Below are 23,001 nucleotides of genomic sequence, written 5' to 3' on the forward strand. Positions count from 1 at the left end.
CTCTCGATGAATCTCTCTATCTCTCACCTTCGCACTCTTTCCTTCTTTGGTAATTCACTGTTCTATCTCTTCCATCCTCTCTTTCTTCTCTTCCTCTCGTTCTTTAATTTCATTCTTGTTCTGTTTTTGTGAAATAAGCGAAGTGCTTGTATGATTGTTCGTTGGTTTAAATTTCAGTTTTGTGTGGATATTGAATTGGGTTTGTGTGTATAAATTGAACTGGTTATTGTAACTAAATGAGGATTGATGTTTGTTGGTTCAAGCTTCAATTTTGTTATACTTTGAAGTGATGTTATGAATCTATTCAAATGTTAAACTGGGTTATACCTCCGGTTTTCGTGTTTATTCCGGCGAGTCTGGAGGTCCCATTTCTGTTGAACTGAGTTTATGTTTGGATCTTTGTTTTGGGTTTGTATTAGAATAGTATTGTACAAGCGGATAATCCAATAAATAATGGAAGTGCGCCGATTTCCGACAAAACTTTTAATCATCATCGACTATCTACTTCTAATATATAATTGGTATTTTCCAAGTGATAATAGTATGCTTAGTGTTATCCACAATCTGTGCAGAAATAAACCAATATGTGTATGTGTGAGTGAAAAAAAATGAACAAACAGGTAATAGAAAAAGATGAGAGAAGGATATAATCCAAGTCCAGTACTGAACTGTCTTCTTAAAGCTTATTATCCATCACCGTCGTGTGCTGGCGAAAATCCTCCAGGATAAAATGGATTGCAGTGATGTAGAAAAACACTCTTAGCGAGCTTAAACAGAGTAAGAAATTATCACCGGAGGAGATAGAGTTAGGGTTTCTGTGTTTAGAGGCGAATGGTGTTTTTTTTGGCATATCTAACCCTAACCGCCCTAGATGTGTTTATATAGGTGTAGATAACTTATGCGCTACTATTTTCCATAATTAAATATCATTAATATGGAATCGGTGTAATATTTACGAGCTACTCTATTCCATTAATAATCTGAAATAGAATCAGATTAAATATATCAAGACATACACCATATCAATTAATCTGAAACAAAATCAAATTAATTTATGCCATAATATTTGAGCCAAATTCTAGTGGAAAATAATAATTTCCATTATTAAGAGAATATCATCATATCTCACATATCTTTTAGTCATAATGCTCAAAATATGACTTACCAATATGGGACTTATACATATATTTTCCAACAATCCCCCACATGGGTGAGATTGGTGATCTTAGTAGCACACACCAGACTGACAGATAGACACAACATTTGACTTGGTGATAGTTTCTTCGATCAGATATAGCATATGATAGGTAGAGAATGCTCCTTGAACCTTCGCTCGAGTAAGCATACCGACTTTACTGGTAGACAGTAGACGTGCTTTTCCTTGAATTGTTCGACCGTTTATGTAAACGATGATATACTTATCACTATATCTTTTATGACTCATTTAGCTCTCATGGGTATGTCCATTTTGGCCATGGAACATTGTCCTGATTCTGCAGGAGTTTCTAAAGAATTATGCCTCGCAATTCTCCTTTGAAGCGGCCCCACTTCTCACCCACATAGGTGATCTTTATCTTATAGAGTAACCCACGTTTACTCAACTATATTCCATATGTTCATTTCTGAACTTCATGTATTCATCAAAGATCATTAAAAGCATAAAGCTTATCCTCGTACCTTACGGGTCTCACTGTTTCTCACCATAGAACAGGCCAGGGGTTACCCCCACAGTGATTTGGTCATCATTATTTAGTTGTCCCATTGAACCAAGTTCTTGAATCTCCAGTCACCAATGGTTGGGTGTCCACCATGATACCGTTAAGCAATATGCTTAGGCCCATCCCTCTCGATGATTCTCAACCACTTATCTTGAAGATATCCGATGAAGATACAATCCACAGTCTTTGGACCAATATTCACCTTTTTAGTTATAGGGATTAGTACCTTTGCAAGGCACCCCCATACTTTCAAGTGTTGATAACTTGGTTTCTTTTTCTTCCATAATTCATAAGGACTTACATCCTTTTCCTTGCGCATAATAATATTTAAGATATTATTTGCGCTTAAGATGGCTTCCCCCCACATCGAATGCGGAAGTCCAGAGCTTAACAACATCGCATTCATCATCTCTTTAAGAGTGCAGTTCTTCCTCTCAGCCACACCATTTGACTGAGGGGAGTATGGTGCAGTGACCTCATGGATTATACCATGTTGTGAACAGAATTCCCCAAAGGGTTCAACATATTCACCTCCACATTCACTTCGTATTGTTTTGATTTCCTCATATTGTTGTGTCTCAACTTCTTCCTTATAGATTTTAAATTTATCTATAGCTTCGTCTTTGCTTTTCAGCAAATATACATAGCAGTATTTTGTACAGTCATCTATGAATGTAATAAAATACTTGTTCCTCCTCTTGTTGGAGCGAATTTTAAATCACATATATCGTTATGTATTAGGTATAGCACTTTGGTATTTCTTTCCATACGTTTAAATGACGATCTTGTTAATTTTGCCTCAACAAAGTATGACACTTGTGTTTTAAATCAATTGTTAATTTTGGTATGTATTCTTTTACACTTAACCTTCATAAAGTGTCATAATTAACATGTCCTAATCTAGCATGCCATAAATTAGGAGACTCAAGCAAGTAAGTAGAAGAATTCTTCATTTCATTATCATCCTTAATGGACATAACATTGAGCTTAAAAAGCCCATCAGTTATATTACCCTTACCTACAAACATACGACTCTTAGACAAAATAACTTTATCTGACTCTATTACAATGCGAAAGCCATGCTTATTCAACATAGAACCGGACACCAGGTTCTTGCGAATATCAGGCACAAAAAGTACATTCTTCAAAGTCAGATTCTTTCCAGTGATCACCTTCAGAAGTACCGTGCCTTCTCCTTCAATTGTAAGTTACAGAGTTCCCCATGTAGAGCTTCTCACCAGCATTAGAAACTTTGAGTCTAGAGAAAATCGCCTTGTCCGAGCAAACATGCCTTGTAGCTCCAGTATCAATCCACCATTCCTTTGGATTTGAGCCAACGAGGTTTACTTCAGAGATTATAGCACATAGGTCTATATCACCTATCTCCTTGGACACATTATCAATCATATTTGCTTCCTTCTTCTTGTTGGGATTCTTGAGCTTCTTGCATTCGACAGACCTATGCCCCATTTTATCACAGTTGAAGCACTTCCCTTGAAACTTCGACGGCTTCGAAATTCCTCCTTTGGGTGCCAGCTTTCCCTCTTTCCCAAAATTGTTCTTCTTGGGCTTGGAGCTCTGGTGCTCCACCACATTTTCCTTTTCAATGGAAACATTAGTTTTCCTCTCGTATCCTCTGTTGTCTTCTTCGATATGAAGTCTAACGATAAGATCCTCCATAGACATCTCCTTACGCTTGTGCTTAAGGTAGTTATTGAAATCTTTCCAACCAAATGACAACTTTTCAATCACAGTAGCAACACTACAAGAAAAATGTTAATAGACATCACACATTAGACATCGGTTATGTTTGCCACTGATGTTAAAAGAATTTATAACATCATCCCGTGTTTTTCTGATGTCATTTTAATTCGAAGAAAAAGTTATTTTAAAAACCGATGTGTTAGGTCCCAATGTGTTTGTAGAAGGGGGGTTGAATACAAATAGTACCAAATAATCGAATAAAATGTGGAATAAAAATTGAAACAAAATTCAAGTTAAATAAGAATATTATTAAACTTGAAAGGTGTTACACAAAGATATCGATTACAAGGAATTAATCTCAAATTAATTATCACAATCTAGAATAAATTCGACATGAACTTTTTCTATTTTTGTAATAAAAATATTCAAATGCTAAACGCAATTTGAGATTAAGTTCTAGGGATTTTGATCCGCTAGATTGTTACACAAGAACAAGATAAAGATTTCTAGTTGATTGGATTTAACTTTACAATCTAGAAATTTATCTTGAAGTTTTGCAGAGAAGATGAAATATTGTTCTGCTTCTTTTCTTTTGTTCTCGGGTTCTGTATTATTGATTGAATATTAATTGAATGAACTGCTTCTGCTTCTTTTAATCAATCAACCGAATAAAATTGAACTGGCAAGACAATCCTGAGCTCAGCAAGACAATCGGTAGGACTATCCTTAGAACTAGCAAGACAATTAGAATGAACTAGCAAGACTTTCGGTATGACAATCAATTGTCATACCGATTGTCATAGTAGTTCAAACAGATTGTTTTTGCTGAAAATAAATAGATTTAAATCCTATAAAAATTCTGGTAAGACAATCCTTTTGAATTAGCATGACTTTCGGTATGACTATTGATTGTCATACTAATACAATCAGTTGTCTTGTTGAATTAAAACAGATTTTTAGACCAATTTAAATTCTGAAAATTCTTAATATTAATTCAGAATTAATTAATCAATTAATTTAATTAATCAAATAAATTAATCTTTTGCAGATATAATTTATTTTCTTAATTAAATTATATGACTTAATTAATTAATAGAGAATTAATACTAATCTTGAGCATCATCTATTCTTCTGTATATCTTCTGAAAATCACTGAAATATATGAATCAATTCCACCACTTCAATGTTGACACTCGATGTACTGTCTGGTTCATGAGTGACTAACTTCCGTGACGTTTCTTCATGTCTTGACTTTGACACTTTGATTTTCTTCAGATTAAATCCTTGTAATTAATGATACTCTGACGAGATCTCTATCACTTGATTAAATCCACGATCTTGATTTATATCACTGAGGCTTGATCAATTTCTTGAACTTCTTCCAGTGAATTAACTCCTCAAGTCTGTAGATGAACCTTGTTTCTGAATCCTCTGACGGATGTTACTTTGCGAGATCTCTCTAACGGTAGATCCACTATTTACTTATTACATTCTTATTTGAGTTGAGTTGAATCCTCGAATATACAAATAGGCTATGACATATGACTTACAATCTCCCCCTATTTGTTTGTTAGACAATAACACACAAATATCTAGAGGATAACTCAACTAACAAATAAGAAAAAGATATAAAAATAAATACAAAGTAAATAGTAGAAAAGTTCTGGACTAGATTTAACATTTTCCAGATTCCAGGTAGATGTTCCTCTAGACTGAACATATCTTCAAGTAGTTCCATCTTCATTTGTACAACCACATTTCCTGTTGAGAAGCCCATATCTCTCTTGCTTCTCCCCCTATGAGAATCAACTGATTAAAGAAGATCACCTTCATTTACCACCTCTCCCGTACAATAGGATCCGCAGATAAAAACCAATGGTACTTCCCCTTTTGAAAACAATTTCTTCCCTTACTAGAAAATCACCTTGTGTTTACCACCTCTCCCGTACAATAGGATCCGTAGTTACAAACAACAATGGTGTGGTGTAGTGTACATATGATCTTTTTCTTCCTCCCTGCTATTTCTCCACCTTAGTTGAGGAATCCTCCAAACTATTACTTAAGCTTTTATCTCCCCTTAAAGAAGGAATGTATGCCGTCGTCTGAAGGAGTTCTCATATTTACTTGGTTGGAAAAGAAATAACAAGAAGTTTCACTTTCTTCCTCACTGTGAGTGTGTGATTCTGTTTAGTGTACCTCACATGTGTTTCACTCTTCTCTCCACTCGTGTTTACACTCATTCTCACAAGTGTATCACTCTTCTCTCATAGCTCCATAATCCAGCTGTACCTGCAAGGAAAATCACCTTAGCCATTCTTAAGGAGGTCACAGGTGGAGCAATGGGAGTTCACAAATCCCCATCCTTGTTAAACTCGTCAGATGAATCTGAGTCATAATCTACATGTTGTTAGTTTCCCTTTTAGGGTTCCAGATTTGAATTATGGGAAGGTAAACAATGATCCAACGAATTTAGCATAAAGATCAAAGTCCCCTTCTAATGTCTGTGAAGACATTTCCTTGTGAATTATCTGGTAATATCTGAATCATTGTCAACAAGTTTCCGATCTGCGCCTATGTCAGATCCACTATCCGCAGATGCATCCAGGGGATTTAAGCCTGGGGAGGTAGACACTGACCACTGACATATGGCTTTTGGATCAGTATCCTCTCCTAACACCTGTAAAGGCAATTGGTCCATTAACGAACCTTGAACAATCGAATCTGACCTTAAAATGGTCGAAACTCTTGTTTCCGTCAACTCATCCTTTGTGTGTGTAGCCTTTCCTTGTGCATTAAGAATTGTTTATATTTGAGGTGGTGACACTACATAGGATACCTTGGCCGACAGGCAAATTTCAATAGACGCACCCTGTTGAGAGAATGAATCTAGTAATTGTTTTTGTGCCTTTTCAACCATTACATCTTTTTGAGAAGATGTATGGGGGTTAGCAATTGTCTCGGTTTAAATACTACTCATCTTTGTAGGAATTAGAGCTACTGGGTTGACTACAGAACCTTCCTTATGTGGTGCACTAAGGCACTATCTCCCTCACGCTTATTCATACTACATTTAGTGGTAAGAGAGTGTTGGTTGGTTCTGTTTTTATGTTTGTCTTTACAGTCTGGGATAGACATTGTGGGTTTTCAACCTCATTACTGTCAATGAAAGAAAGTCATTGGAGACTGAACCTGTAACACATAATATATGGCACTATAGAGATAAAATATATTTAAGATTTATAATGAATGAAAATTATACATTTAATCTTTTGAGAGTAATGATGTACAATAGTGATTTCAAAGGATTTTACATGAAATAAGAAATCACTAATGTAGAAAGAAGTTTGATTTTGTTTTTTAATATGAATGAGTTTTTGATAAAACATTGATCACTTAGGGTAAAGTCTAAGTAATTCTCATTCATGTCAAAAGCTTACAAATATCTGCAACATAATGTTAACAACATATCATTGACCGATACTTGTCAAGTACTTTAGATACTAATTATTATGTTGCATAAAATTTAAAATAAAATAAAAATAAAATAAAAAAATAATACAATACAAATAATAATAATAAAAACAAATATCAATGAATTAAATACCAAATATCTATCAACAAGATATCAACATTCAATTTCATATATCATACAATATTTACAATTACAGAAAATACAAATAAAAACTTATATAAATATAGCAAAAATATAGAAACTATTTACAAGTTCAATGATAACATTACCAGCTTGCAAACAGCCATATCTCTCGGATAAACCTTTGCTGTTATCTCCAAAGGTAACTAGGGGGCCAGCTTTCTCAATCCACATTTGATAGCAGGGCTCTATCTCCGGTCATATGACTTGATGATCCACTTGTCAAGAATCCACACTACCGGTTACACCTGTATACTGCCCTGCACTTTAAATGGATTAGACCTTCTTCGGAACCCAAACTTGGTTGGGCCCGTCATACTTGTAGAATTGTCCTTTGTCAGGCAAAACAACATTTTTAATTTTAATGGTCTCAACATTCTTAATGACTGAACATTTGACCTTATAAACAGCCTTAACAAATTTTTGTTTAGGCTTAGGCACAAATGTCTCCTTTCTAGCCTTAGAAGGACTAGCAGTCTTAGACCTATCATGGTTCTTGTTATTCACATGCTGACGACGAGTAGTCTTATCATTAGAAACATGCTTACCATTAAAATAAGCATACATCATATTAAAAGCACAAGACATATAATTAGAAACACCACATGCTTTATGAGAGTGATTAATAGCAGGCAATTTATGCATGGCAGACATGGCATTTTTGTTATCCAACTCATGTGTGTCTGAGTTAGTCTCAGTTGCTTTCATAACTTTGACTGGAACTTTTGACACACTTGACTTGGAAACAACCTTCTCATTAGCATGATCTTCAGCACATATTTCTTCCTGAATAACAGAAGAGGTCGCATCAAATGGTTCAACAATTGATGGTTTATAGAGGGGTTCATCAACACCCTTAAGCACATGTGGTACTTCCCTCCCTTTAGCACAGACATGAGGAGGGGAGTTTATGCCTAATTCTCCAATAGCAGCATTGTAATCATAACCTATTCCAGATGTTTGATTAACAGCTTGCCAACTGTAGAACTCTTTAGCCTTCGAACAAGAATTGAAGTAGGCTCTAACCTTAGTCTCAAGACCGGTGATCTTGTCTTTGAGAATAGTTTCGAGTTTTCTGTAACAGTCAACTCTATTCCCTAGAAAAGATACTTGTTCTTTTAATTTATCTTGATTAATATGCACAAGTCTTAATTCATTGACCTCTTTCTCAAGGTCTTTGATCTGTAAACTTAACAGTTCATTATCACGACCTGCATTATTTAAGTTGCCTCTTAGATGATAAACCATTTCAGCATCAGAAATTTTTACCTCTATTCTTGACGATGAAGCTTTTCCATCAATAGCCATAAGAGCAAGATTTCCTTCTTCTTAATCTTCACTGTCAGTATCATCCTAGCTTCTTCCCTTTGCCAGATAAGCCCTTTCAGAGTTCTTTCTTACTTGCTTTGGCTTCCTACATTCTATGGCAAAGTGTCCAAACTCATTGCAGTTATAGCATCTGATGGTGCTCCGATCAACCATCCCTATTTTGTATCCACCACTGCTGGTGTTAGAGGATGAAGATCCACCTTTCTGGAATTTGTTGTAGTTGGACATGTACTTGAACTTAGGATTTCTCTTGAATCTGATATGGGGGAATCTCTTGACAATTTGGGCCATTGACTCATCTTCCAATTGCTCCAGCTCTTCCAAGGAATGAAAATCATCACTTGATTGATTTGTAGTAGGAGGATCATATTCTGCTACTAACATATTTTCCTCAGCCTTGGAACACTGTACCATTCTCTCCAATTGTTGAGATTGCTGTTGTTGTTGACCTTCAGCTACAAGTGTAGTAGATGTGCTGACCATTCTATCCTTCCCGTAGACTTCCTTCTGTTGAATCTGCTCCAACTCATAGGTTTTTAACACTCCATAGAGCCTGTCCAAAGAAATCTCACTCAGATCTCTAGCTTCTCTAATGGCAGTGATTCTATATTCAAGATGAGTTGGCAGTGTTAAAAGGAACTTTTTGTTGACCTCCCTGATTGAATAAAATTTTCCATTGATGTTCAGTTTGTTGATCAACGCATTGTACCTCTCAACCACTTCAATAATTCCTTCTCCTGGATTTGATTTAAAATGTTCATACTCAGAGGTTAGGATCTCCAGCTTGTTCTCCCTAACTTCCTCTGTGTCTTCATTGATCACCTCAATAGTTTCCCACATGTGTTTGGAATTTTTACAGTTCATCACATGTCTGTTCATCAAGGGATCAAGGGAATCAATTAAAATTAATTGAAGGCTGGCATCCAAGGAGACTTCTTCCTTTTCATCAGGAGTAAGATCTTCAGGATCTTTAGGATAGGTTCTGGCTTTGGTGATCACAACATCATCTACTATCACCTCCGGTTCAATAACCATCGGAGTTTTTATCCCCTTCTTTAACAAGTTTGAATATTTGGGATTTGCCACTTGTAAAAACAAGAGCATCTTCTTTTTCCACATAATATAATTCTCTTTATCAAATTGTGGAATTTTAACGGTTCCAACTTTTTGTGAAGTCTTTATGAATTTTTGAATGAATAAAAATTCAAGGAGTTAAAAAATTACAAAAGTCTAGGATCTTGATTTGTTCGTTAATCAGAAGGCTCTGATACCAATTGTTAGGTCCCAATGTGTTTATAGAAGGGGGGTTGAATACAAACAGTACCAAATAATCGAATAAAAATGCGGAATAAAAAATTGTAACAAAATTCAAGTTAAATAAGAATATTATTAAACTTGAAAGGTGTTACACCAACGATATCGATTACAAGGAATTAATCTCAAATTAATTATCACAAATCTAGAATAAATTCGACATGAACTTTTTCTATTTTTGTAATAAAAAGATTCAAATGCTAAACGTAATTTGAGATTAAGTTCTAGGGATTTTGATCCGCTAGATTGTTACACAAGAACAAGATAAAGATTTCTAGTTGATTGGATTTAACTTTACAATCTAGAAATTGATCTTGAAGTTTTGCAGAGAAGATGAAATATTGTTCTGCTTCTTTTCTTTTGTTCTAGGGTTCTGTATTGTTGATTGAATAATAATTGAATGAACTGCTTCTGCTTCTTTTAATCAATCAACCGAATAGAATTGAACTGGCAAGACAATCCTGAGCTCATCAAGACAATCGGTAGGACTATCCTTAGAACTAGCAAGACAATTAGAATGAACTAGCAAGACTTTCGGTATGACAATCAATTGTCATACCGATTGTCATAGTAGTTCAAACAGATTGTTTTTGCTGAAAATAAATAGATTTAAATCCTATAAAAATTCTGGTAAGACAATCCTTTTAAATTAGCATGACTTTCGGTATGACTATTGATTGTCATACCGATTGTCATACTAATACAATCAGTTGTCTTGTTGAATTAAAAACAGATTTTTAGACCAATTTAAATTCTGAAAATTCTTAATATTAATTCAGAATTAATTAATCAATTAATTTAATTAATCAAATAAATTAATCTTTTGCAGATATAATTTATTTTCTTAATTAAATTATATGACTTAATTAATTAATAGAGAATTAATACTAATCTTGAGCATCATTTATTCTTCTGTATATCTTCTGAAAATCACTGAAATATATGAATCAATTCCACCACTTCAATGTTGACACTCGATGTACTGTCTGGTTTATGAGTGACTAAATTCCGTGACGTTTCTTCATGTCTTGACTTTGACACTTTGATTTTCTTCAGATTAAATCCTTGTAATTAATGATACTCTGACGAGATCTCTGTCACTTGATTAAATCCACGATCTTGATTTATATCACTGAGGCTTGATCAATTTCTTGAACTTCTTCCAGTGAATTAACTCCTCAAGTCTGTAGATGAACCTTGTTTCTAAATCCTCTAACAGATGTTACTTTGCGAGATCTCTCTGACGGTAGATCCACTATTTACTTATTACATTCTTATTTGAGTTGAGTTGAATCATCGAATATACAAATAGGCTATGACATATGACTTACACGATGTCTAAAGTTACCTAAAAAAATTCAATTCGTGCCCATCTTTATATTTCCCCCCTTAGTCAAAATTTTCCCCCATTATCCTAAAATTTCACCCCGCTCATTAGCCAATATTTTGGTTCCCCCATTATTTTCCCTTTTTGGACATAACAATTCCTCACCATCTCCCTCTTAGCACTCCTCTCTCTCTCTCTCTCGACTAAACACTCCTCTACCCCGTTCAGTTTCACCTCGACAGCTCACTTCACCATCTGAATTCCACTCATCTCACCTCTTCTCAGCATCTCACCATCTCTCTGTGTTCATCATCTCAATTCAGCTAAAGCTCGGTTGTTAAGCTTTGTAAGCTTATCTCATCTTTATTCTCAAATCGAACTAGTGTTCTCCACATGAAGACAAAAATTATAAATTGGGATTTTTTTTATTCAAAACCCTAATTTATTAAATTAGGTTTTTTTCAAATCGGAACCCTAATTTGATTATATGTCCTGTGTATAGTGCTTTTATTTAATTCAATGTATTTGGAGTTATTAATTCTTTTTAAATTTTTGTATATAAACATGACCGTTTTTTTGCATATGGTAGTGGATTTAATCTTTAGGTATTCACTTGATTAAGTTTGATTAAAAGTTGCGTTGTGTGACTCATTGGTTTATGCTTTTGTATTTGTATGTTATATGATTTAATTTTTAAGTTAAATTGTGTTTTTCAATTTGGGGATACTACGAATGGGTGTATGTCCACGGGTTGGATTTTTTTATGCTTTTGTAGCTTTGGTAGGCATTTTTGTGTTTTTCTGTTGGTTAATTATATGATTTTGTTGTTGTAATTTTGGTTGAATGTGATGTGGAACTGCAGGACCATATTTCAATCCGGAAGGATTCACACACGGTGCTCCTGAAGATGAAGTCCGTCATGCGGGTGACCTGGGAAACATTATTGCTAATGCCGATGGTAATGGACTATTTTATTACTCTGGTTAGATTGGTTATTACGGACTAGTATTTATAAAATAAATTCGCCAGATTAGTGTATTTAACCTTGAAATAGCTTTGAGGAAGTCAATTACGTGCCTTAATTAGTATTCCAACATTGCTCTTTATTCCTCGAAACAAATGATAAGAATTTTTCCAGGGCTCTCTATTGTGTGAAACTATGATGATAAGAATTATGCTCATGATTAACTTTAAGCACTCATTAGGGTCCATATTATGGGTTCCAATCAAATTATTATTTATAAACTTATCCTTACTGATACATTTGCCTTCTATGTAATAAATGCAGGTGTGGCAGAAGCAACAATTGTCGATACATATGTATTTCTCTAGACCTTGGTAGTTTTACACTTTGCTATGTTCTAATTCATTCTTAGTTATACTTGAATGGGAACTTAGTGGGCCAAATGCAGTAATTGGAAGAGCCTTGGTTGTTCATGAACTTGAGGATGACCTCGGAAAGGGTAATATTTTATTTTTCTCATTTTGAACTTCTGCTTTGCATGCTTGATATAATGATATATGTGAATTTTCTGTATAGGAAATTAGGAATGGATTCAATATATCTTCAATATAATGATTGATCAACATGACTTTTTCTCAAGTTCCTCAACAGTTGTACCTTCATCTCAGTAATGGGCCTGTTGGAAGGGCTCTCAGCTCTCATATGGAATCGGTCATCTGGTAGCAAAGCGGCTTATTTTTTCTCCAGCCACTATAATGTGGAAGGGGATTACCATATTCTTAGTTATATGAGACATTTAGCACGCTAAGAGATCTCTTTGCCCTCCATATAATAGGACCTCGTCATCCTTAATTCCTCCCACATCAGTTGTGAAGCCTGATATTAACCCCATTATTAGTTTGGTGTTTCATTAGATATTCTTGATGTTAAGATGATTTGTAGACGTTAATCATCCCAAGACCCTAAATTAACAGTTCTTGTGCCTTTATATCAGTAATGGGCTTGTTGGACAGAGCTCCCCTGGATTTAGGCATATTAAGCAAATACTAAGTATGTCTTGTTTTGTCTCTGTGTAAGTCTCTTGTAGGTCTCTGTATAATAGTATGTCTTGTCTGTCTTTTTTTACTAACACAGTCACTATCTCTATCCTTATTCATTAATGTTGAGTTCTTATAATTAATCGTGATCATCTAATATGATTTATGCTAATGTATTTGTGATGATGATGTTACAAATGGGTTTTTCTTTGATTATGTTTAATTGGGGTTTTGTTGTTTAGGATCTGTTTATTGTTTATAATTAATCTTGATCATCTAATATTCATACTTCTATGAAATATTTGCTAAACGTGCTGATTTAAATGGAGTTTTAAAGCTAACTCTAATGTTGAAGGCAGAGTTAGAATTACCTTCACTTTTCATTCTTTTTCTGGGTTCTGTTTTTGTTCTTATGGTTCTATCTCCTTATTTGTAATTGTTATTTAATTTCGAGTCGGGAGTCAGGATTGTACATAATAGGCAACACTGGTAATTACGCATGCATATCATCTTATGCTCTGCGCTGTTCCAAACCCATGTTTAATACAACCAGTCTAATCAGCTAAAAGAAGCATACACCTGGGAATCCGCATTATTTTAATTTACTAATTTATTTTGATGCATGCAGCCCCAGAACATAGTACCAGCCTCTCCTGCTAAAGAGCTTGCAAACCCTGCAACATAGAGGAAGAAAAACAATCTCCAGAAGGTTAAACATACTGCTCATCAGTTTCGAAATGTACTAATCTAGTCTATCTTCCTACTGAGGTTTCTTAACAATAGACTTTATATCTGGATTGCACATGTACTAAGGTTTGTAATGTGTTGCAAAACCAGCTTACTAGTGCACACAACTTTGTAACATAATAGGGGGAACTAGTGTGACTCATGATTTGGTTGATTCGATCTTGCTAAAAATCCTGTAAATATTTCATCAAAGAATCCTTGTAATTTGCACTGGCAGTGTAGAATTTCAAATATATATTATTCTCAGATCTTCCCATTGCAGCATCCTATTCAAAAATGAAAATAGGTGCTGAAATACTCAGATGCAAACACGCATGTTAATGAATTAATATTCATATCAAAAAAATAATTGTACATCACTTTTAATGAATAAATACTGATATCTCAAAAGCAATTGTAAATCACTTTTAAAGAAGAAAAACTGATATCAAAAAAGTTAATGTACATCACTTTTTTAAAAAATACTGATGTCAAAGACTGACATTTTCAAGTCTAAATGGTACATAGACATCACTTTGATTAGGATAAAACTGATGTCTATGTTCCACTATAGACATCACTCTTTACTTAAGAAATTGATGTTTAATATCTTATTTTACATCATAGAAATGAAATTATTCGATGTCTATGTGGAAAAAAACATAACTCATTATATGTTTAATATGTTGTAATATGTGTAATTTATTATAAAATTATTTATTTCTAACATTTTTTGTAAAAAAACAATGCATGGACATTAGTTTTTTTTTCCAGAAACGATGTCTAATCGAGGTAAAGACATCGGGTTTTAACCGATGTCTAGAATAGACATCACCGACATCAACATCGGTTGCTAAACAACATAGACATCGACCAAAAACTGATGTCTATTAACATTTTTCTAGTAGTGCAACTTGGAAGGACTCACTTATGACCATCCCCTTAGCATGGATATCATAAATGATCACTTGTAGTTCTTGCACCTGACTGACCATAGTCTTAGAATCCGCCATCTTGTAATCAACAAAGCGACCAACGATCCACTTCTTTGCCCCAACGTCCTCGGTTTTATGCTTATGGTCAAGTGATTCCCATAAGACCTTAGCTGATAGTTTCGAGCATTATAAGTTATACAATGAATCAGCCAAACAGTTTAGCACATAGTTCCGACAACTATAGTCGGCATGCTTCTACGCATCCGCAGCATACACAGTCTGCATATCACTCTCAACAGTGAGCAATGGTACTTCCTCCTTGAGATATCGATCAAAGTTTAAAGTGGTCAGATAAAACAACATCTTTTGTTGCCAGCACTTGAAGTTCGATCCATTGAACTTCTCAGGCTTCTCAGCGTGTACAGCAGGCACAGCAGGATGAGTAGGCGCTACAGGATGTGTAGGCGCAACATGTGTAACCGTCATAACAGGTGTCTGTACACCAGTATTCTGTCCCAGAGGCACCTGGAACTGTCCAACGACAGTATGTCCCCAAGGCGTTCTTCCCCAAGGCACATGTCCCGAAGGCACATATCCAACCGGAGGCTGACCCCCATCAGGTACCAGTACCTGTGCGTTAGGGTTTAGAGGCGGTTGGTGATCCCCATAAGATGTTATAATCTGTGCGTTGGGATTAACCACATTGTTTACCAGTCATATTATTCACGTTCTCCATTAGTCTGTTAAATAAAAAACACGCAAGACAGATTTGTCAGTCACAGATTAAACAAAATAATAAGCTTTAAGATTGTTATCCATAATCTGTGTAGAAATAAACCAATATGTGTATGTGTGTTTAAACAAAATGAACAAAACAAAGAAATATAAAAAGAGGAGAGAAGGATATAATCCAAGTCCAGTGCATAACTGTCCCCTTAAAGCTTATTAGCCCTCACAGTCGTGTGCGAAGCGATAAGCCTCCCAGGATAAATGGATTGTAGTGATGTAGAACAGCACTCTCAGCGAGCTTAAAACATAGCAAGAAATTATCACCGAAGGAGAGAGAGGTAGGGTTTTGTGTTTAGAGGCAAATTGTGTTTTTTTGTGTATCTAAACCCTAACGCCTAGAGGTGTTTATATAGGTGTAGATAGACTTGTGCGCTACTCTTTTCCTAATTAAATATCATTAATTATAGATTTCGGTGTAATACTTGCAAGCTACTCTATTCCATAAATAATCTGAAACAGAATTAGATTAAATATATCAAGACATACACTATATCAATTAATCTGAAACAAAATCAAATTAATTTATGCCATAATATTTGAGCCAAATTCTAGTGGAAAATAATAATTTTCGATTATTAAGAGAATATCATCATATCTCACAACATCTTTTAGTCAGTAATGCTCAAATATGACTTACCAATAGTGGAGTCCGAACACACATCACCGGAGGTACACCCTGAAGAGATATATGATGAACAACCCCAACAAACAGCCACATCACTATTTTTGTTAGTTTTGACTTTCATTTTATTTGAAATATTAATATGGGAGTTAGCATTCTAATTTTGTAAATAAATTATACACACGTTATCATATTTAATATATTTATTATATTGACCAGAGATTAATGGGGCAGTTTTGGTTCATCGTCGGAATCAAGATCGGTGGTTCTTCGCCAAAAAAATCAAGCGGTGGTGTGGTGTGTTTATGTATAATTGGTGGCCGAGATTGATTAGGGTAAGTGGTGGATCCTTATCAGCTCTCAACTTCTTGCTCCGTACCTACATACCTTTAATATTAGGGATCAATCCTGCCATAGTTCTTGGGGAACAAGAAATCTAATGGGATTAGACTTCTCATTTTTAGGCCCTGTATAAGTCCCTCTCGAATCCATCTTTCTCTAGTTTCAGGAATGTCCAACTATGAGGCCCAACCGCGAAGACCCAAGCCTCGTCCGTAATCGTAGAACTTCACGGATAATGCATCTCCTTGCGCACAGATTACACTCCTCTGCAGCTATCTCCCTTGATTTAGGAACGTAGGTATAGCCACGGTTCACCCCAAATACCGGACGCGTTTCTGTCCCCCGAATGAGGATAACCCACCAAATAACAGGATAGGTGATCCCAAACTCTTGGGTGCAAAGTGTAGGACGACTCCAAAGTTCATCCGTTTAATACAAAACGAACGCGTCTAGACTCATAAAAACATTCCGCTTCCATTAAAAATACTTTCGAGACCTTAATCCTTTTGTATCAAAAGGTCCTTTATTTTACAAGTTGTTCTCTACTTATCAAAAATTTCTTATTTTGACCCGATTTCAGTTCTAAAAACACCGAGACCTATCTTTTGATGATCTGACAATTGTGTTATATGAATAACATGATTACATGCTATGTGATATGCATGTTATCTGTTACAGCTTTCGATACCATGATTAGATAAATGATCAGGTAGATGTTAAGACGTATAGACGTTAGTCGAGTTTTGTCTGGTTTATTAAATAAGTGCATTTGATATATAGAATCAAGTCCATGAAGGGAAACCAGGGTTAGACAAGGTTAATTCGAGTTTTTTCTAATTAGAAAGTACCCCTGTCCTACTTCTAATTTCAGAATAGATTAATGCTTACATACCCGGAATGAATATGTTATGGTAATATCATTACTCACGAACACTCTGAAATTTATTGTGTTCATATTATTCTAGTAATGGTTCTACTAGAATACTGAATTCTTATTTTGATATATAGTGAATAACTATCATATCTAGATATATATACATTGGATCTTTATTTGGTGATTAGCGAATAACTGAATTATTCTAGTTATTTTCGCCATCAGTTGTGAAAATTACTCTTATCCATTTGACATTAGGATTTGATTATCTGAGGATATCGATTGATTCGAATCCCTTATGAAAATATTTTGATTGGATGTAACGCGTAAGTGACCGGGATGAACGGTCTAGTGGAGGGTTGTGTATTATATGACCATATTTAGAATACAATTATTGCCATAGGCAGATATATTGCTTGTTATTTGAGTACTCGTGTTACGGGACATGTTTCTACGGAACATGATCTAGTGCTATTACACTGAATGATCAGCATGTAATAGTACGTCCGTCAGTTAAAGAATCCTATCTAAAACTTATTGCTTCTGTTAATAGCTTATCTCAGCCATGATAATTATTCAGATACCATTGTTTATCTGTTATTCTTCATTTATCAGCATAATACTGTTGTTATCATTTCAAGCACATATTTTATATTGCTTGCTGAGTATTTCATAGCTCATAATTGTTTTATTGTGCTGATCTTTCAGAGAGGGCTAGAGATGCCTCCATGCTGCATACTACCAGGAAGATGGTGCCTCTTGAACATCCTCAAATTTTTAGGTTCCAGATGTCCCAGCAGCAGGTAAGATGTGGGAGTTGGTGTAATTTTTAAATTAGTTTGTAGTGTAATAACAAAAGTGAATTGATTTGTAAAACTTACTTAGACTTTTGCAGGTTAGTATGACTCCATATAGAGGTTATCCTAATCAGGTTTGTAGTTGTAATAAATCATGGTATATTATAGTATCTGTTTCATATCATAACCTGTGCTCGATCCTTATGCATGCAGGGGTCATATTTAGTATTTGATTCCACAGTGTATATTATTTCATTATTTAGCAGTTAGTGACTCTTAAATCTAGATCCCGAATTTGGAGGGCGTCACATATTCCAACTTATAACTCCCTCAAATCTAGGGTTAAGATCGAGGACTTACAACACAACTTATATATATATATATATACTATACATAATTCAATAATGTAACAACCCCTAAGAATGCTATGAGGATCTTTACAGGATAAGGTATGAAACAAGATAACAAAATACCAGTTGTACCAGGATAATAAAAAAACACAATTTCAGTTGAACACAGTTGTACCAAAATACCAAAATTTGATTATCTAATTTAATTTATTCGATTTGATCAAGTTCAATATTTGCTTAAATCATAATTATACAAATTTCAATTCTTTGATTTCAATGTTTTAATTCCCTATTATTACATTATTAATTAATAATTTGTTATTATATATTAAAGATTTATAAAAAACCCAAATATAAATAATATTTTACAAAAATACCTTCTCTTTTTAAACTATTTTCTACGAAATAATTTTCGCAATTTTGTAACCATATTTGTAACTAAGATAATCAAAATCGATAGCAAATGCAACTTCTAGATTCAGTAATAAAATTAATATTCGATTGCATAATGCGTTGCTGAACAAATTGCATCAAAAAAATCAAATACAACAGGAAACACAATAAAAAACATGCTTTAATATTTTTTCTGAAAATGAAATAAAAGTATAACGACCCTGTAGTTTTATATTAATTAATTAAACGCTAATGCCATGTTTAATGTAAATTATGTGTTATGTGCTAATTATTGCTTATGTGTTTACTATTATATGTGCTCTTAATTGTCTAGTGCATTATTTCTATTTATCCTATTAAAGGAGATATGAATAGTTAATTTTCAGAAATACAAAGTTAATTTTAAAAATTATTTTTATTATTCCATAATTATTATAATTATTTTTAAGAATTTATAAAATTGATAAAAATGCATTTTTATCAAAACTTAATTTTTAAATAATTTTGGAGCATAATCAATTTCTAAATTATGTAATAAATTCAAAAATCATTCTTTATTTATAAAATTTTATTTTATTATTTTTAGAATATTCTGATAATTATAAAATTATTTTGAATATGTTCCGAGATTTCTATTTTCAAAATTGGTTCGTTAAATATGGAAACTGAATAAGTTACGGTAGCTGAGTTGTGGGTTAAATACGCGTGGCTTTGTGTAAATACATGTGCTAACTCTAGTTTATTTTATTATTAACAAACCACCACCTATAGTTTTCTATTCAGCTGAACATCGAGTTGTCTCATATCTTAAATCTCCCTTTTTCCGTCTCTCTCGATCTCTGCTCTCTCTGCTCCCTCATCTCTCTCTCTCTCTCTCTCTCTCTCTCTCTCTCTCTCTCTCTCTCTCTCTCTCTCTCTCTCTCTCTCTCTCTCTCTCTCTCTCTCTCTCGATGAATCTCTCTATCTCTCACCTTCGCACTCTTTCCTTCTTTGGTAATTCACTCTGTTCTATCTCTTCCATCCTCTCTCTTTCTTCTCTTCCTCTCGTTCTTTAATTTCATTCTTGTTCTGTTTTGTGAAATAAGCGAAGTGCTTGTATGATTGTTCGTTGGTTTAAATTTCAGTTTGTGTGGATATTGAATTGGGTTTTGTGTGTATAAATTGAACTGGTTATTGTAACTAAATGAGGATTGATGTTTGTTGGTTCAAGCTTCAATTTTGGTTATACTTTGAAGTGATGTTATGAATCTATTCAAATGTTAAACTGGGTTATACCTCCGGTTTTCGTGTTTATTCCGGCGAGTCTGGAGGTCCCATTTCTGTTGAACTGAGTTATGTTTGGATCTTTGTTTTGGGTTTGTATTAGAATAGTATTATACAAGCGGATAATCCAATAAATAATGGAAGTGCTGCCGATTTCCGACAAAACTTTTAATCATCATCGACTATCTACTTCTAATATACAATTGGTATTTTCCAAGTGATAATAGTATGCTTAGTGTTATCCACAATCTGTGCAGAAATAAACCAATATGTGTATGTGTGAGTGAAAAAAAATGAACAAACAGAGTAACAGAAAAAGATGAGAGAAGGATAAAATCCAAGTCCAGTACTGAACTGTCTTCTTAAAGCTTATTATCCATCACCGTCGTGTGCGGGCGAAAATCCTCCCAGGATAAAATGGATTGCAGTGATATAGAAAAACACTCTTAGCGAGCTTAAAACAGAGTAAGAAATTATCACCGGAGGAGATAGAGTTAGGGTTTCGTGTTTAGAGGCGAATGTGTTTTTTTGGTATATCTAACCCTAATGCCCTAGATGTGTTTATATAGGTGTAGATAGACTTGTGCGCTACTCTTTTCCATAATTAAATATCATTAATTATGGAATCAGTGTAATACTTACGAGCTACTCTATTCCATTAATAATCTGAAATAGAATCAGATTAAATATATCAAGACATACACCATATCAATTAATCTGAAACAAAATCAAATTAATTTATGCCATAATATTTGAGCCAAATTCTAGTGGAAAATAATAATTTCCATTATTAAGAGAATATCATCATATCTCACACATCTTTTAGTCATAATGCTCAAAATATGACTTACCAATATGGGACTTATACATATATTTTCCAACAATCCCCCACATGGGTGAGATTGGTGATCTTAGTAGCACACACCAGACTGACAGATAGACACAACGTTTGACTTGGTGATAGTTTCTTTCGATCAGATATAGCATATGATAGGTAGAGAATGCTCCTTGAACCTTCGCTCGAGTAAGCATACCGACTTTACTGGTAGACAGTAGACGTGCTTTTCCTTGAACTGTTCGACCGTTTATGTAAACGATGATATACTTATCACTATATCTTTTATGACTCATTTAGCTCTCATGGGTATGTCCATTTTGGCCATGGAACATTGTCCTGATTCTGCAGGAGTTTCTAAAGAATTATGCCTCGCAATTCTCCTTTGAAGCGGCCCCACTTCTCACCCACATAGGTGATCTTTATCTTATAGAGTAACCCACGTTTACTCAACTATATTCCATATGTTCATTTCTGAACTTCATGTATTCATCAAAGATCATTAAAAGCATAAAGCTTATCCTCGTACCTTACGGGTCTCACTGTTTCTCACCATAGGAACAGGCCAGGGGTTACCCCCACAGTGATTTGGTCATCATTATTTAGTTGTCCCATTGAACCAAGTTCTTGGAATCTCCAGTCACCAATGGTTGGGTGTCCACCATGATACCGTTAAGCAATATGCTTAAGGCCCATCCCTCTCGATGATTTCTCAACCACTTATCTTGAAGATATCCGATGAAGATACAATCCACAGTCTTTGGACCAATATTCACCTTTTTAGTTATAGGGATTAGTACCTTTGCAAGGCACCCCCATACTTTCAAGTGTTGATAACTTGGTTTCTTTTTCTTCCATAATTCATAAGGACTTACATCCTTTTCCTTGCGCATCATAATATTTAAGATATTATTTGCGCTTAAGATGGCTTCCCCCCACATCGAATGCGGAAGTCCAGAGCTTAACAACATCGCATTCATCATCTCTTTAAGAGTGCAGTTCTTCCTCTCAGCCACACCATTTGGCTGAGGGGAGTATGGTGCAGTGACCTCATGGATTATACCATGTTGTGAACAGAATTCCCCAAAGGGTTCAACATATTCACCTCCACAGTTCACTTCGTATTGTTTTGATTTCCTCATATTGTTGTGTCTCAACTTCTTCCTTATAGATTTTAAATTTATCTATAGCTTCGTCTTTGCTTTTCAGCAAATATACATAGCAGTATTTTGTACAGTCATCTATGAATGTAATAAAATACTTGTTCCTCCTCTTGTTGGAGCGAATTTTAAATCACATATATCGTTATGTATTAGGTATAGCACTTTGGTATTTCTTTCCATACGTTTAAATGACGATCTTGTTAATTTTGCCTCAACAAAAGTATGACACTTGTGTTTTAAATCAATTGTTAATTTTGGTATGTATTCTTTTACACTTAACCTTCATAAAGTGTCATAATTAACATGTCCTAATCTAGCATGCCATAAATTAGGAGACTCAAGCAAGTAAGTAGAAGAATTCTTCATTTCATTATCATCCTTAATGGACATAACATTGAGCTTAAAAGCCCATCAGTTATATTACCCTTACCTACAAACATACGACTCTTAGACAAAATAACTTTATCTGACTCTATTACAATGCGAAAGCCATGCTTATTCAACATAGAACCGGACACCAGGTTCTTGCGAATATCAGGCACAAAAAGTACATTCTTCAAAGTCAGATTCTTTCCAGTGATCACCTTCAGAAGTACCGTGCCTTCTCCTTCAATTGTAAGTTACAGAGTTCCCCATGTAGAGCTTCTCACCAGCATTAGAAACTTTGAGTCTAGAGAAAATCGCCTTGTCCGAGCAAACATGCCTTGTAGCTCCAGTATCAATCCACCATTCCTTTGGATTTGAGCCAACGAGGTTTACTTCAGAGATTATAGCACATAGGTCTATATCACCTATCTCCTTGGACACATTATCAATCATATTTGCTTCCTTCTTCTTGTTGGGATTCTTGAGCTTCTTGCATTCGAC

General features: G+C 34.6%; 1 protein-coding gene across 1 annotated transcript; it reads left to right on the forward strand.

Annotated features, from left to right (window-relative positions):
• The first annotated feature begins 11,608 nt into the window (after positions 1-11,608).
• LOC141704282 (superoxide dismutase [Cu-Zn], chloroplastic-like) lies at positions 11,609-13,730 on the forward strand. The gene is made up of 7 exons (XM_074507547.1): positions 11,609-11,629; positions 11,743-11,794; positions 11,907-12,002; positions 12,333-12,366; positions 12,434-12,507; positions 12,649-12,719; positions 13,674-13,730. The coding sequence occupies exons 1-7, from the start codon at positions 11,609-11,611 to the stop codon at positions 13,728-13,730; spliced, it is 405 nt and encodes a 134-aa protein (XP_074363648.1).
• Positions 13,731-23,001: the final 9,271 nt, after the last annotated feature.

Source organism: Apium graveolens, unplaced genomic scaffold (genome assembly GCF_009905375.1).
Source record: "Apium graveolens cultivar Ventura unplaced genomic scaffold, ASM990537v1 ctg7678, whole genome shotgun sequence".
In the NCBI taxonomy this organism is placed as follows: Eukaryota; Viridiplantae; Streptophyta; class Magnoliopsida; order Apiales; family Apiaceae; genus Apium; species Apium graveolens.